Source organism: Notolabrus celidotus, chromosome 11 (genome assembly GCF_009762535.1).
Source record: "Notolabrus celidotus isolate fNotCel1 chromosome 11, fNotCel1.pri, whole genome shotgun sequence".
In the NCBI taxonomy this organism is placed as follows: domain Eukaryota; kingdom Metazoa; phylum Chordata; class Actinopteri; order Labriformes; family Labridae; genus Notolabrus; species Notolabrus celidotus.
In genome coordinates this window covers 12648941-12663252 of record NC_048282.1, presented here as the reverse complement: position 1 = coordinate 12663252, position 14312 = coordinate 12648941, and the positions used below count along the sequence as shown (strand labels likewise).

At 42.8% G+C, this 14312-nt stretch overlaps 3 protein-coding genes across 4 annotated transcripts; 2 read left to right on the top strand and 1 right to left on the bottom strand.

Annotated features, from left to right (window-relative positions):
* The first annotated feature begins 1539 nt into the window (after positions 1–1539).
* Positions 1540–3883, top strand: snrpg (small nuclear ribonucleoprotein polypeptide G). Its single transcript, XM_034695246.1, has 4 exons — positions 1540–1680; positions 1851–1873; positions 3006–3130; positions 3695–3883. Exons 1-4 carry the CDS (start codon positions 1649–1651, stop codon positions 3743–3745), a joined length of 231 nt encoding a protein of 76 aa, XP_034551137.1. The 5' UTR covers positions 1540–1648; the 3' UTR covers positions 3746–3883.
* Positions 3884–5573: 1690 nt separating this feature from the next.
* plpbp (pyridoxal phosphate binding protein) lies at positions 5574–9215 on the top strand. Of its 2 annotated transcripts, none has more exons than XM_034695752.1 (8): positions 5574–5728; positions 6244–6351; positions 6438–6473; positions 6559–6634; positions 6706–6846; positions 6923–7065; positions 7485–7583; positions 8680–9215. In XM_034695752.1, the coding sequence occupies exons 1-8, from the start codon at positions 5639–5641 to the stop codon at positions 8869–8871; spliced, it is 885 nt and encodes a 294-aa protein (XP_034551643.1). In that variant the 5' UTR covers positions 5574–5638; the 3' UTR covers positions 8872–9215. The 2 variants fall into 2 exon arrangements, with proteins under 2 accessions (XP_034551643.1, XP_034551644.1); XM_034695753.1 differs by lacking the exon at positions 5574–5728 and adding an exon at positions 5782–6111.
* A 319-nt stretch (positions 9216–9534) lies between these two features.
* Positions 9535–14312, bottom strand: tmed4 (transmembrane p24 trafficking protein 4). Its single transcript, XM_034695754.1, has 5 exons — positions 14105–14312; positions 13110–13210; positions 12857–12982; positions 11678–11824; positions 9535–11572 (listed from the first exon to the last, which is right to left on the bottom strand). Exons 1-5 carry the CDS (start codon positions 14238–14240, stop codon positions 11423–11425), a joined length of 660 nt encoding a protein of 219 aa, XP_034551645.1. The 5' UTR covers positions 14241–14312; the 3' UTR covers positions 9535–11422.

Genomic DNA, 14312 nt, shown 5'->3' with positions numbered 1-14312 from the left:
CAACGGGAAGAAGCGGAGAAACCCTGTCCATTTTTATTTACAGTCTATGGTCAAGAAGGGCTCAGGACTTAGGGTTCAGGTAGAACATGCAGATTGGGCCTAAGTGTTCTACAGATTTAAAGACAGAACTTCTTTGCATTTTAATGTGAAAATTTTTCTTTGTTAGTTCTTTAAATGGTGACTTCGGACAAACACCTTCTTTTTGAGTCCTTAAAGAATTCAGTTCAGCAGATTTAAATGTTGCTGCTCTGTTTTTTCATTATTATTTTACATTAGAAGTCAAAGTAGATGTGACTAGTGGAGATTAGTAGCCTGTGTTAGGGCCAAGTCCCTAATGCTACCATCCCTTGCCACCCCTACAGAAGTCAGTTCCCCTGTTTGCCCTGTTTAGAAAAATCTAGCTCCATCACTGGTTGGGCTGAAAGGACAAAAAATGTTCACAGGCTGACATAAATGCAAACAGTCCATTTAATCAAGCTCAAAGTGTAAATAGGTGAGTGAAAGCAGCAGGAAACGTTTCAGTCCCTAGGCGTTTTTCGACCGGAGGAACTTTACCCCTGAACTACTTGACACACATCAGTGAACTGATAAAACATAACACATATCTGATCAGATCCATTAAACAGTCTGTGCTGGGTTAAGTCTCCTTTCTTTAATCAGAACTTGTTTCTTTTATTAGTTTTATAACCCAGGCTCAGTATGCCCGTGGTGTCTCTTTTCGCTTAGAGCAGGGGTGTCAAACATGTGGCCCGTGGGCCAAAACCAGCCCGCCAGAGGTTCCTATCCGGCCCGCCGAACAACTTTGTAAAGTGAAAAAATTGTAGAGAAGACATTAACTGCAATTTTTCAATAACAGTAACTACTATTTCAAATTTGTCCTCTGGGGGTTGCATACAATCAGTGCTGACGGAGCGCACCTGAACAGCGCTTTTTTTCCAGGACTTTTTTCTCAAAGTGAGAAAATAGATGACTTGGTGTTTGCATAATTTGGTTGAGATTCATAAAGACTTTTTAGAGCACTATAAGATGATCCACTAACTACTAACACTAGCACTACACCCTGCATACACACTGTCCAGCAAGCAAACTGTTCATGCCGGAACTGAGGGATCCAGATAATATTATAATCTATCTGTTCTTTTGCTGTAAACATTACACTCTGGGTCAGGTGACTGGGTAACCTGTGTATTTGGTGTTTTTTCGCAGCAGGTTTCAGGGCTTAAAGAGTAAAATATTCTGCCCCACTTTGAGACTCATCATGGCAAAAAATACAATAGCTGATTTTGTAGAGATAGTTCATTAAATGTGAACATTTTCAGAATGTTCTTTTACTTTTTTGCACTAAAACAAAGGGACAGATTTAGAGTTGTCCTTCTCTATAGGTCATTATGTTATGATTTTACTGGTCTGGCCCACTTCAGATCAACTTGGGCTGTATGTGGCCCCTGAACTGAACTGAGTTTGACGCCCCTGGCTTCTACATGACTGCAGTGTGTCCTCCCGGCCTGCTGGTGGCGCTGTAAAGACAGTAGTAACCTGTGTTAACATGATCTCTCTTCTTCCGGTCTCGCGCTGCACGCTTTCCTTCCGCGGTTTGTGAAACGTAAATCCAACGAGCGTTTATTTCTGAGAGAAGAACACAAACAAAATGAGTAAAGCACACCCACCCGAGCTGAAAAAGTAAGTGTCTGAGTGTTTGTAGATCAATCTGCCTTAAGAGTGTGTTAAACCCGCGTGATTAGATAGCAGTTATGCTAACGTTATAGTGTTTGCAAATGGAACATGCTAACAGCAGCTAGCACGCTCACCTTTGTATGATCATTTAACTTTATTCTTATTTCTCTCCTCAGGTTCATGGACAAGAAGCTCTCCTGTGAGTAGAACTGAAAGATAACTCATTTGTGTGTTTATTCAGTGATTTAAAGGAGAATGATGCATTTACTCTCATAATCTATATCTTTGTTATACTAGCCATGATATGTTCATTAGTGATCTCCTGTTGTAGTAGAGACACGTTTGAGTAAATTCAGTCATCCATACACTGTAAAACATTGATCAGTAGTTTCTGTATCTTCACAAAACAAATAACTGTTGGTTCCAAATTTGGATCACTGTTGAAGCAAGTATCTAAAATGAGTTATTTAAATACTGAAACTAATGTATTTTCCTGCAGAACTATGTGCACCAGTTAAAGCACGTTATTGTTTACAGTAAATAAAGAATATTAGTTTAACTTTGAGAACATTTCTCTGATCAGGATTCAAATTGATGTATTCTGAACTTGAATCATTTTCAAGTTTAATCCTATTCAGAAAAGTTAAACTACTCTGATATTCACTGAAGTCCAATAAGCAGTGTATGTGTTTGTAGTTAACAGTCTCAGGTTAAAATATGTCCTAAATCATCCTCTGCTCACCACACAACATAGAGAACACATCATTCTGTGCTGCTGTCTGACATATGAGAGAGAAATGTTGCTGATGGATGTTTCTGAACATTAGATTGTGTACAGGAGTTTGATTGTAGCCGGTAAACAAGCAAAACAACTTTTTGCTTTTACATCATATGTCACATACACACACGGATGTAGAGGATGTTATGTTGAGCCCATCTGTATTACCTAATCCAAATCACACACTGATCGCACGGCACGGGGGGCAGTTTATGGTTAATTGTCTTGCTCAAGGACTCTTCTACACTTTGGGCAGTGGGACATTGAATCAATCCCTCGAACAACTAAGTCTGTCATCAACTCAAACATGTTGACTGATAACTAGAAACTAAATGCAATCGTAACCAGTGACATATTTGTTTGTTTATTATTTTCAGCAGTTCTCCTCAAAAATCACAGATATCATTTAAAATATGAAAATAAAAACCTTCAGGGATTGAACTGACGACTTTCCTAGTGCTGATGAAACAACACAAGTCCAGTTTAAATGTTTCTGTACGGGCCAGAAGTTCTAGAACCTGCAGATTGACCAGTGATGTGTTTATCCTTACAGTAAAGTTAAACGGAGGCCGGCACGTGCAGGGCATCCTGCGAGGGTTCGATCCCTTCATGAACCTTGTCGTGGACGACTCCATAGAGATGGGCCCCGGAGGACAACAGAACACCATCGGCATGGTGGTGAGTGTGTCTGCAAGCAGCGCTGCCCATTACATTAGCTCATATTATAATAAAGTATATTTAGCGGCTTTATTTTATTTAACAAGTCTGGTTATTTCTGTGCTTCTGAAATCCTTAAAGTAAAAATAGAAGAAACCACAAACACAGTTTATTCAGGAAGCATATTTAATTACATGTGAGCTCAGTGTGCTTTACACTGCAGGTAAAAACAATTGATAAAGCAAACACACAGAGTTAATCACATACACACAACACCCAACAGTGCAGTGTATCACTTTAAGAGTGTTTAATGAGAGGGATAAAAACAAAGAGGTAAACGTGTGTTTGTGGGGAACTATTTTCTATGGCATATGAATCCACTCATGGTGGTTCAGTGAGTGTTTGAGGCAGTGGAATGAGGTAGTGTTGATGGTAATGAGAGTCTGGCAGAACAAGCTGAGCTCCATGTGCAGCTTTAAGTTTCATAAACACAGACTCTGTGAAAGATTGCCTCTTCATTCTGACTCTATGAGCTGTTTTTAAAGGCGAGGTGAGTTTACTCTTGTTTTATTTCGTTTCTTGCAGGTGATCAGAGGAAACAGCATCATCATGTTGGAGGCTTTAGAGAGAGTCTGACAGAAGAGAAACATCCACACATTTTTACTTCCTGTTTTCATTTTTAGTTAATTTGTTTTGTTGAAGGCCGAGTCCTGAGCTGTAACGCATCCTTTCTTTGAACATGTTCTGATTTGTGAATAAATCTGTTTCTTTGTACTTTGTGTCCTTTCAATCATAAAGGTGTGCACTGGGTTCATTATTTATTCTTATCAAGCCTGAAGTCACGTTGGTTTAGTCATCAGATTTTTTATGAAGTACCTTGGATGCAGAAAAGCAGTGTACAGTACTAAACAAAACAAACTGAACACAAGTGTAAATACAGAGACCTGGTCAGTCTGTGAAAAATTATTGATAATAAATGTTAATCTCAATTTAATGCCACATTAAAAGCTGCGTTAAATAAGATGTACTGCAGGTCATAATCAGGATAATAAACAACCTGTCAGTTTGACCACAGGTGATGGGTTGGTGTTTTGCAGGTAAATTGTTTTCATTCCTTCACTCTGAGTCAGCTCCAGGCCTTAAAGTTGTTCCAGGAGTTTAACTCTTAGGAAATATCAAATAAAGCGTAGCAGTAGTGTTAATCAAACACACAAAAATAATGTTTTTTTGTGGGAAGGAAACTGCAGAATTAAAGTGCCTGAAGCTTTCTGTTGGTTTAGGTAAAAGTAACTTGTGATTAACTTTGTGCTTTTTGACAGATTTAAAGAGCTGAATGTAGATTTAAGTCATTTCATGACCTCAAAAATCAGGAGCCAGCCTTAAAAAACTCTGTTAACAACTCTTCTGCTGTCCAAATGTGAATATTAATCCTTCTAATTAACCCTTAGGTTTTGTCATTAGTTGTATCCAGCTTCTCCAACATTAATGTCTATGTTGAATGCTTTTATTAGGAGGGACCCCCGATAAGCCCTTCAGGGTTTTCTGGCTCCTCCTGCATGTTTCTTCTAAAGTTTGTGTTGAGTTATACTTATGCATTTACCTTTTATATCCTGGCTCTTGTTATTGAGCAGTATTTTTTTAGTTTTGTTCTTTTATATGTGAAATACAATATATAAAAAATAAAAAGTACATCTGAACATCACTCATTCAGTGTGATTTTCAAAAGCAGACTGAATTCTCTCCATCTCACATCTATTTTTTGATTCAGCCCCAAATTACACTGCTTCAGAAGAAAGTTCAACTCTCTCTGTGGCCCGAAGATAACCAAAACTCTACTTATCCTTGCTGCTGTGTTTAAAGACAAGGCATCGTTTTCATCATACTCAATTGAAAGACAATGCAGTTACACACGCCTTAGGTACTTCAATATTTTTATAAATGAATAAACCTGTTTCCATCTTCATACATGATTGCATCTGCAACTTCAGTCTGTTTTTCCTAAGTAACAAAAAATAATTGTTCCAGCTCCTTTCCATAAAACATGGTGCGTTCAAAATCAGATACCATCAGTATAACCAAAGTTTAATGAAACTACAAATATATGATCTGCAGTCTGTTTTTACTCCTGAAGTCTGGAGAGCTTCAACTGTTATGTTATATTTAACATATATTATCAACATAATTTAAGCGATACAAATCCTATCTCCATTATATCGTTTTTTAATCATAGGTTAGCCACATGGAAATGTCACCATTCATGACAAAGGATGAACAGTCACAGAGAGAACTGTTTGTTTCAGTCAGGATTTAGGCTTTACATCAAATATTACAGGATGTACATTTTCATAAGGAGTTCATATACAGTAGAGTGTATCTACGTCTATCTACAGTAGGGGGAACTCTCTGCACACAACCCACTTCCTCTTCAGCTGGACCTTTATTTTGAAAGGCTACTGGCGTCATCAGGAACACGTTCCTTTACGTGTCCCTACGTCTCTTGACGTGTGTGTGTCGTCGCGCTCTGACGGTATGTGGAAAGTAGCAATGTCGGAGGAGGTTGGAAAGGCGCTGCAGTCGGTGGTGGAGCGGGTGAACCAGGCGGCGGCACGCCGGCCTAAGGTAACCACAGCCCGGGAGAATCCTGCTGAGGAGCCCCGCTAACAGAGCTCCTCAGCCGGATTCACAAAGTGTCGCTGCGGCGGCACGACGCGTTATGTAAGGCTGCCAAACACCTCAACCTTTGGATAGGAGGCAGAGAGCTGCTGGCAGCACTTTCATAACAGCATGCATGCTCTGTGCGTGGTGAGCGTGATGTGCGGGGGAGCAGGAGGGGTCTGCATGCAGAGGAGCTGCGAGCTCATGATGTCGTGATGTGCATGTTGGAAGGATCTTCATCCACGCTTTGATCAGCCTGTCCTCACTTGAGCACGGACCTGCACAGGGAACAGGTCGCTCTTATCACGCACGGATCCTGCGTGATGCTGCTGCGTGAAGGTTGATATGTAGGTCAGAGAAGAAGCAGCAGCTCTGACATCTCCATCAGTTAGATCCTGACAGTTTGACGCATTGTGCTGCTGATCTCATGCTGATGGAGATGATAAATATGTGTGGGTGTGTGTGTGTGTCTCCCACAGACTCTTCCTGCTGTGCCTCCTCGCCTCGTCGCTGTCAGTAAAACCAAACCTCCAGACATGGTGGTGGAGGCGTACAGACAGGGGCAGAGGAACTTTGGAGAGAACTACGTGAGTATAGAGTTCAGGTGAAGCATCATGAAGGTTAAACTCAGAGAGGAGTGAAGAGACTAACCTCACCTGTATATCCTCACCAGGTGAACGAGCTGGTGGACAAGGCTTCAGACCCGCTGGTATGCTCACAGATTTATGAACTACACTTTATTCTTCTCCTCTGTCAGCCCATCATAACGCTCTCTCTGTCCTTTCTCTCTCCAGATCTTATCCTCCTGTCCCGAAATAAAGTGGCACTTCATCGGTCACCTACAGAAGAACAATGTCAACAAACTCCTGGGTGAGCGACAGTCCACCGTCCTGTTCTACCTTCACGTTTGTGATCCTCACACTGACTGTCTCTGCTCTCAGGTGTGCCGAACCTGTTCCTGGTGGAGACGGTGGACTCTGCGAAACTGGCCGACAAGGTGAACAGCTCGTGGCAGCGTCTGAGAGGATCTAGCATGCAGAGGTTAAAGATCATGGTGCAGATCAACACCAGCGGAGAACAGAGTGAGTGTAGCTGACTACATGTCTGTGAACAAACACACCTTCTGGTGTTCTCACCTGCGTCACCTGGTCTCTGCAGGTAAACACGGCCTTCCTCCAGAGGAGACGGTGAACACGGTGAAGCACATCGTGTCTCAGTGCTCCGCTCTGCACTTCTTAGGACTCATGACCATCGGACGCTACGGCTACGACCTCAGCCTGGGCCCTAACCCCGACTTTCAGGTACACACTTATCACGAGACAAGTCCTTTCAGAGGCTCTGGACTTAGCTGGTCTGCAGAGATGGAGGCTGCAGTTTCAGGACCACAGTAATAAAACTTAATCTCTATGACCCTTGCGTGGGTCACATTAGATGGGAAAGTGTGGTCCTCTGTTCTCCAATGTACTAGGTGCCATCACAAACAAAAAGGGTGCCAGATATCCAGTCTTGAATCTGCAGCCGCTGGGTCTGCAGACACATGCTGCTCAGATGGAGGGAGAGGAAGAAAGAAAAATAAACTGAAAAAGTAGAAACAGAAACTGAAGCTCATCAAAATTCTGAAAAATCAAACTAATCTCAGACTGAAACCAAACACATCAGCCGATTATTTTTGGCATGGTTTTGTTGGGGTCATAGTCCTGTTCATGTTCCTCTCCTGCAGATGCTCCTGAGTCGGAGACAGGAAGTGTGCGACAGTCTGAAACTTCCCATGGAGGACGTGGAACTCAGTATGGGCATGTCCACAGATTTCGAACACGCAGTGAGTATCTCTTTATTTAAAATGTAAACACCTACATCCAGTTTAATATCGACCAATCAGGTGTTAGCAGGCTTTGGTGTCTGCAGGAAGAACTGTCTGTATGGAGAGCAAAAGCAGGAGGAACATAATCCAGCATAATGACATCCCGGATCCCATGGTTGATAATCTGAGGAGGATTTATTTCTCTCTATAAACAGATATCTGCATGAAGAGCAGCTGACAATCTGTTCTAGATCAAACATTTACACTGAGACACAAATCTGCTTGATGCTGTGTCACTAAAGACAATCAGCATTTAGATTTCCTGACTTCCTGGAATGCATCAGAAATAATGGATCCCACCTCCATTCAACAAACAAATATTGTAAAAGTAGTTTTCTTCTCCTCTTGAGGACAGACCTGACAAAGATTTTTACTTTCAGCTACAACTAACCTGTAATTACAGATTATGCAGAAACATGTTGAATCTGCATCTCAGGGTCTGGATTTGAGTCTGAGAAGTGTTCTGGTCTCTGTTTGTAGTCTGAGTAGTATCAACCAATCAGGTGTCAGCAGGCTTTGGTGTCTGCAGGAAAAACAGTCTGTATGGAGAGCAACAGCAGGTGTTCTAGGATTCTGACATTCCGTGAAAAAGGTCAGACCTAAAAACATTAGTGTCTCTAATCCTCTTTCATAGACCTCCATTCAACAAACAAACATTGTAAAAGTAGTTTTCTTCTCCTCTTGAGGACAGACCTGACAAAGCTTGACTTTTGACTAAACTGCATCATGATGTTGTGATTTCAGCAAACTTAAGACCCATTAATTAAAAGAACATCAGTTTCTGTTTCGGGTTCATACCGCTGAAAGAAGCCAGAGTGAAGCCTCTGTGGAACTTACTGTTTACAGTGAAACTGAGACCCACCATAAAGAGATGCATTAATCAATTGAATATTAGTAGTTATTTGAGTGCTCTTAATATTTCCAATTTCCTCTGCATTTAAAGTTTTCAACTGTGGTTCAGTTGAACACTTTAATGTTTGAAGGTTCCTCTCAGTCTGTACATCACCCTCAGTATCTCTGATTCTAATGTTCGCCTGTGTTTCCTGTGTCACAGATAGAGGTGGGCTCCACCAACGTGCGGGTTGGCAGCATCATATTCGGTAACAGGGAGTATCCCAACAGTGCAGCCAACACTCCAAACCCCAGTCCAGCTCCCAGCCCGGCCCCCAGCCCCGAAAAAACCTCCAAGACGGTGTCAGAGGAGGCGGCCAAGAAGATGCAGCACCTCACCGTGTCGGGACAGTAAGAAGAAGAGCTCCTCTTCCTCTGAATCAGAAAGTCAAACTCTGCGAGTGGTGAGCAGGCAGTCTCCACAGAGCGAGTACAGCTCTGAGCTCAGCCTCATTTTAAAGTGTGTTTGATTAACCCTCCTCTCACTGAGCTCGTCTGATCTTTTTTAACAGTAACGTGTCACTAACCTGTAGCTCATGGAAATCAGAGTCCATATGAAGGTGATAGTGAGGATGTGTTTGATGTTTTCTACCTGACCCGACATGTGACCGTGCAGAAACGTGACGTCCAGCTGTGTGCTGCTTTTGTTGTACAGACAGAGACTTGGTTTAATAAATCATCGATCCCTTTATAACGACACACGTACGTGCGTTTGGTATTGTTTTGGTACGGTGTGTGTGTCAGATCTTTATTCTTGATATGAACAGAGTGAGTGTTTCTGTGTCTGTGCTGTGATTAGTGGAGATGAGCGAGGCAGTGAGGATCTATGCAAGGTGTTGACTTTGTGTTGCAGGAGGTTTAAGATGTCAGCAGGCATCTGTGTGTCTGTCAAATCAGATTAAAGACCCGAGCTTGGACGTGTTGACGCAGAGTTTACAGCTGAAGCCGAGCAATAAATCTAAGTGTGGAAAAAGCTGCTGTGTGTTTCTTAAAGTCACGAATAACACCAGAGACTACGGACGCCTTAAATAAGAGTGTTTATTGAGCACATGGAGGTGATAAAGATAATCTAACACATTCTGCAGCAGGAGGTGAACTGAACCGGGAGAAGTACCGTGTTTAAAAAACGCCTGTTTGATAATAAAAAGTTCTTCCTCCTCATGAAGCTGAATCCTTTATCAAAGAGAGAAATCTGAGCGAGGATCAGAGACTGAATAAATACGTTTATGGACACTGAGGAGACGAAACACTCGCAGACTTCATTCAGTGTAAAAAGTTTTAGAAAATGAACAGCTGCACGTTTTATTTACAACAAACATAAACCCTATCCTCTCACAGAGTCTCTACAGAACAGCCCTAAAGCAGGAAAACAAGCCGTCGACTATTTACACTGAGCAGGGGGGGCGTCAGCTTCAAGAAGAGATCGTAAAGAGTTCATACACAAACATCAGAGCTCTGAATGCTGCTGTACAAACAGGACTCAGTGTGATATGAAGAGTTTGTGTTTATATGTAAAGTATTAATTTACTCCTCATTATCCTTCATCCTCACTGAGCTTTCGCCATCAGCTGATGAAGAAGCAGTTCTGAGTAACCATCACCTGGTACAGGTGTAAAGCTTCCTGTGACTTCAGGCCTGCTGGATGAGGAGGGGTGAATGTTTAAAGCTCTGTTACGATCCGTGCGAGGTTCAGCTCCAGGTAAGAGCAGGAGGTTATTAAAGTTCAGAAACGTGAGTGAAATCTTTCAATCCAGGAGGAAACACAGGGCACGAAACAGCACACCTGTACAGTTTAAGTCCCTTAGCTTAGCTTAGCTTTCACATCTGACTGTTCATCCTCCTGTCAGGGGCCTAAGGAGGTCAGCCCCTGCTGTCCTTAGGTGAACTACACCTGCACAAGGCTGACAAATACAGACCTCCTAACTACAGGTGCTTCAGAGTGATGAGCTTGTCTTTGGACTGATGGAGAAGCCCATGCATGCACAGAGAGGCTCCCACCTGAGCAGGGATTCAAACCAGCAGCCCCGCACCTTGTAAAATAAAACAGCCCTGTGAGGTATTTCTATCATGGCTTCATGTCAGATAAGATTCAGAGCTCCAAACTGAACAGGTATGAGTTTCATGATTCCTGTGAAGGTTAAAGGCTTTAAAGAGGATGAACGTGGAGTCAAAGTGAAGCAGCTTTAAAAAGACGTGAGGAAGCTGTGTGATGTTTATGAAGTGAGGGCTTTAGATGAGTCAGGTGTGTTTAGGATTAAAAAACTGACAAACAACAACAGAAACATAAAGTCATGAAGCAGACATGCATCCAAACATTTCATTTACTCCAAACAGAGTTCACCTCAGCTGAGAACTCGTGTCAGAGGATCAAAACTCGTCTCCATCCGAGCTTCAAAGCAGTTTTGATCAGCAGAAAATCATCCTGTTATCACCGGAGACGAGCTCTGTCATCCTGAGATTACGAGATAAATAAACAGAGCGATAAATAAACAGCTGAGATGAACTCATAATCAGAGGAAGACGGAGTGTATAGACGTGTGGATGCAGGTCTGCTCAGGGCGTCTTCTCAGTAAACTAGTAGGTTATTACATCTTTTAAACAATCTTCAGTTTGCTCCTGTCAGACCTTAAAAAAAACTCAGGTGACCTCAGGTGACCTGTGTATCTAATGGTTCAGCACAAGAGATAAAAACAGGTAACAAGTCCAGAGTCAGCAGGAACACGAACAGAGAGGCAGCTGGTGTCACTAACGGAAAATAATACAGATCTAAAAGATGTGGAGGGAGAACGGGTCACCGGATCGATACCTGCCGCTGTGAGCGGCTCAGCGCATCGAGTATGGCTGATAATCAGACCTCCGTCTCCTCCTGGTCATCGGTAGACACATCTTATCGCCGTCTCCGAATGTTAGACCAGTTTCTTGGCCTCGAAGAAACTCTTCAGGTGCTTCATCTGCCAGATCCCCGTGACAATCAGGATGAGCGTCTGAGCGATGGACCACCAGAGGACGCGCTGGTTGGTGCTCTCGCTTGTCATACGGAAACGCTCCTCACGGTACTGCAGAGGACACAACACACAACACACAACACACAACACACAGTCAAGTCTGTGATTCAACACAAACGTTACCTGTCACCTCTCACAGGTGAGCATGTTACCCACCCTCTGGTAGTTCTGCTCCTTCTGGATCTGCTCCACCTGGTCCAGCAGCTGCCTCACCCTCAGCTGGAGCTCAGTCAGTTTGTCTTTGGCTGCGATCTCAGGGTAGTTGTTGGTGTGTTCTCCCACCTGGATGTCCAGGTGGACTCTCTGAAACACAGAATCAGAGTGTTTAAGGTCCAAAGAGAAGATGTCAGCTGTTTTTGATTAGAAAGAGGCTCAGAAGAACTCGCTGCAGGAATCTGTCTGCAGTCTGAATCACTGAACCAGTCATGGAGCAAAGAGAAAGCACCTGCACCTTCCTCTTTCTGACAACACTGGAGCGTATTCAAACATTAAAAGCTCTGCATACACCTCCACCTCCCTGTAGACTGTGTTCACGTTTATATTCTAGTTTTAGAGACTAGATTGAATCCACTGACGACAAGTCAAACTAAAATGATATCTGCATTTACAGCAGGTTAAAACAATCATTCAGACTCTGCAGATGGAGAGTTTCAAATCACCTGAGGTCACAGAGCTGGCATTCTGAAGTGAGGGTCCAGTTTAATGAGACTAATCATTGTGCAACTCCTAAACTATGATAGTGAACATGATTCTAAGCCAGCATGTAGAAACTGTGATGAAACTGGTTCTACAGACTGGTGTTTGTGGTGCAGCAGAATGTAGAAACTCTCAGAGCTGATTCAGTGTCTTTGACTACTGCCTGAGGTGAAACTGAGCCTGAAAACTAGTCTGACTAGGACCAGGTGAGCCTGTGGTCACAAACATCCTGAGGACCGATTCTCTGCAGGGGGGGGGGGGGAGTCCTGTTCAGCAGGTCGACCCACTGCAAGAAACCATTTTGAGTTTAAAAACCTGCAGGGATCTTTGGTGCAAAACATGACATAATAACATGATAACGTGCTACCATGCTGAAATAATAACATGATAACATGCTAACATGCTGATTTAATAACATGATAACATGCTAACATGCTGATTTAATAACATGATAACATGCTAACATGCTGATATAATAACATGATAACATGACAAAACATGATAACAAATGATCACATGATAACACATGCTAACATGAAAACATGCTAAGATGATTACACATGATAACATGACAACACATGCTAACATGCTAACATGATAACAGGTCAGATTGTTAGAGAGCAAGGGTTTTGTTGGTACCAGTTTCCCTCCTGCAAACAGAGCCATCTTGGTGGAGTTGGAGTGCAGACAGATCTGATGTTCTCCAGGAGTGTGAGAGGTGAAGGTGAACCGCCCGTCTGAGCCGTACTGACGGGACAGGATGATCTGAGAGAGACAAACATCTTTAGGTTCTGTCCACAGGTATACAGGTGTGTGTGTGTGTGTGTGTGTGTGTGTGTGTGTGTGTGTGTGTGTGTGTGTGTGTTTACAGCAGCTCCTCCTCTGTCCTCACCTTCGTGTCTGGATCTTTGATCTCCACATGCATCCCCAGGCCGGGCGTGGCCGGGAGGAAGGAGCCGCTCTGTTTGTCCCACAGCTGAGTCCGGTACTTCCCTGTGAGAGGAGAGCAACGAGGAGGAGAGACGTTATAAGAGAGACATCATCGTTCAGAGTAGAGTAACTCAGCTTTAAAGCTCACACATATGTTTGTTTATTCATCACCTTACTGTGTTCTTGTTTTTAGCCTCGCTTGTTTACTCTTTTTTATTTTTCATTCATTTTGTCAGATCAAAAGAAAGACGGCATCGTGGATTTGACTTTCAAAATGATGCTTTGCAGTAATCACCATTTTAAACACAATAAAAGATAAAAGATTGGTGTTTGGGTTGTATCTATTTGTTTATAATGTGTATCAATAATATTTGAATCAGTGTTTTTGACAACATGTTTTTATTTTAAGTTAGTGGCCGGGTAATAAGTGGGATAATGTATGGTTAGCAGGTTGTTGTCTCACCCTGTCGGGATTCTTTTTCCCAGAACAACCTGCTAACCATACATTATCCCTAACATATTGATTGGCTGCTGTAAACATTCATCATTCAGTGCATGGCTCAGATTTATAAGGTAAGTATCTGAGCACAGGGTATTGTTTCACATGGAACAGGATGTTTACTACAAGACAGGTGCACAATACAGGTGCACAATACAGGTGATCACTTCATGGAAGGAAAAGGACAACTAAAGAGACCTCATACAGGGAGCTCTGTGGCCTGATGACAGAAAGCGTTAAACACACACAGGTAAGATGTTACCTCTCACTATGAAGAGAACACACATTAAATGTGAAGAGACTGAACAGGTCAAACTGAGCTGTGTAATAACGCTGTAACTACCCTGTGTGTGTTTATAACACCGTTTAATTCTCTGCAGCATCTCTGCTGCAGCCAGCTGTTCGCCTGCGCTGCTAGTTAGCTACCTCATGCTATAACACCTAACACCTCATCTTACCGATCACCATGGTCTCATCCGGGATCTCCTCTATGAAACATTTCTTCTCCGTCTCTCCGATGTGGAAGTAGAGCGCCCGGGCCGGATAAATCCAGGCTAGCGTGAAGAAGAGAGCAGCAGAGACGGAGAGCATCATGGAGCCTCCTTCAGCCTTCAGCACAACGAGCCGTGATGCTGCAGCCCGATCACGTCATCACGTCATTACCCA

Coding starts and splice junctions, on each gene's coding strand:
- plpbp (XM_034695752.1), top strand. CDS start 5,639: ATGTGGAAAGTAGCAATGTCGGAGGAGGTTGGAAAGGCGCTGCAGTCG. Junction 6,352..6,437: donor GGAACTTTGGAGAGAACTAC/GTGAGTATAGAG, acceptor TATCCTCACCAG/GTGAACGAGCTGGTGGACAA. Junction 6,635..6,705: donor CAATGTCAACAAACTCCTGG/GTGAGCGACAGT, acceptor CTCTGCTCTCAG/GTGTGCCGAACCTGTTCCTG.
- snrpg (XM_034695246.1), top strand. CDS start 1,649: ATGAGTAAAGCACACCCACCCGAGCTGAAAAA. Junction 1,681..1,850: donor CACCCACCCGAGCTGAAAAA/GTAAGTGTCTGA, acceptor TTCTCTCCTCAG/GTTCATGGACAAGAAGCTCT. Junction 3,131..3,694: donor AGAACACCATCGGCATGGTG/GTGAGTGTGTCT, acceptor CGTTTCTTGCAG/GTGATCAGAGGAAACAGCAT.
- tmed4 (XM_034695754.1), bottom strand. CDS start 14,240: ATGATGCTCTCCGTCTCTGCTGCTCTCTTCTTCACGCTAGCCTGGATT. Junction 11,825..12,856: donor TGTTTGCAGGAGGGAAACTG/GTACCAACAAAA, acceptor TCTGTGTTTCAG/AGAGTCCACCTGGACATCCA. Junction 11,573..11,677: donor AGGAGCAGAACTACCAGAGG/GTGGGTAACATG, acceptor TGTCCTCTGCAG/TACCGTGAGGAGCGTTTCCG.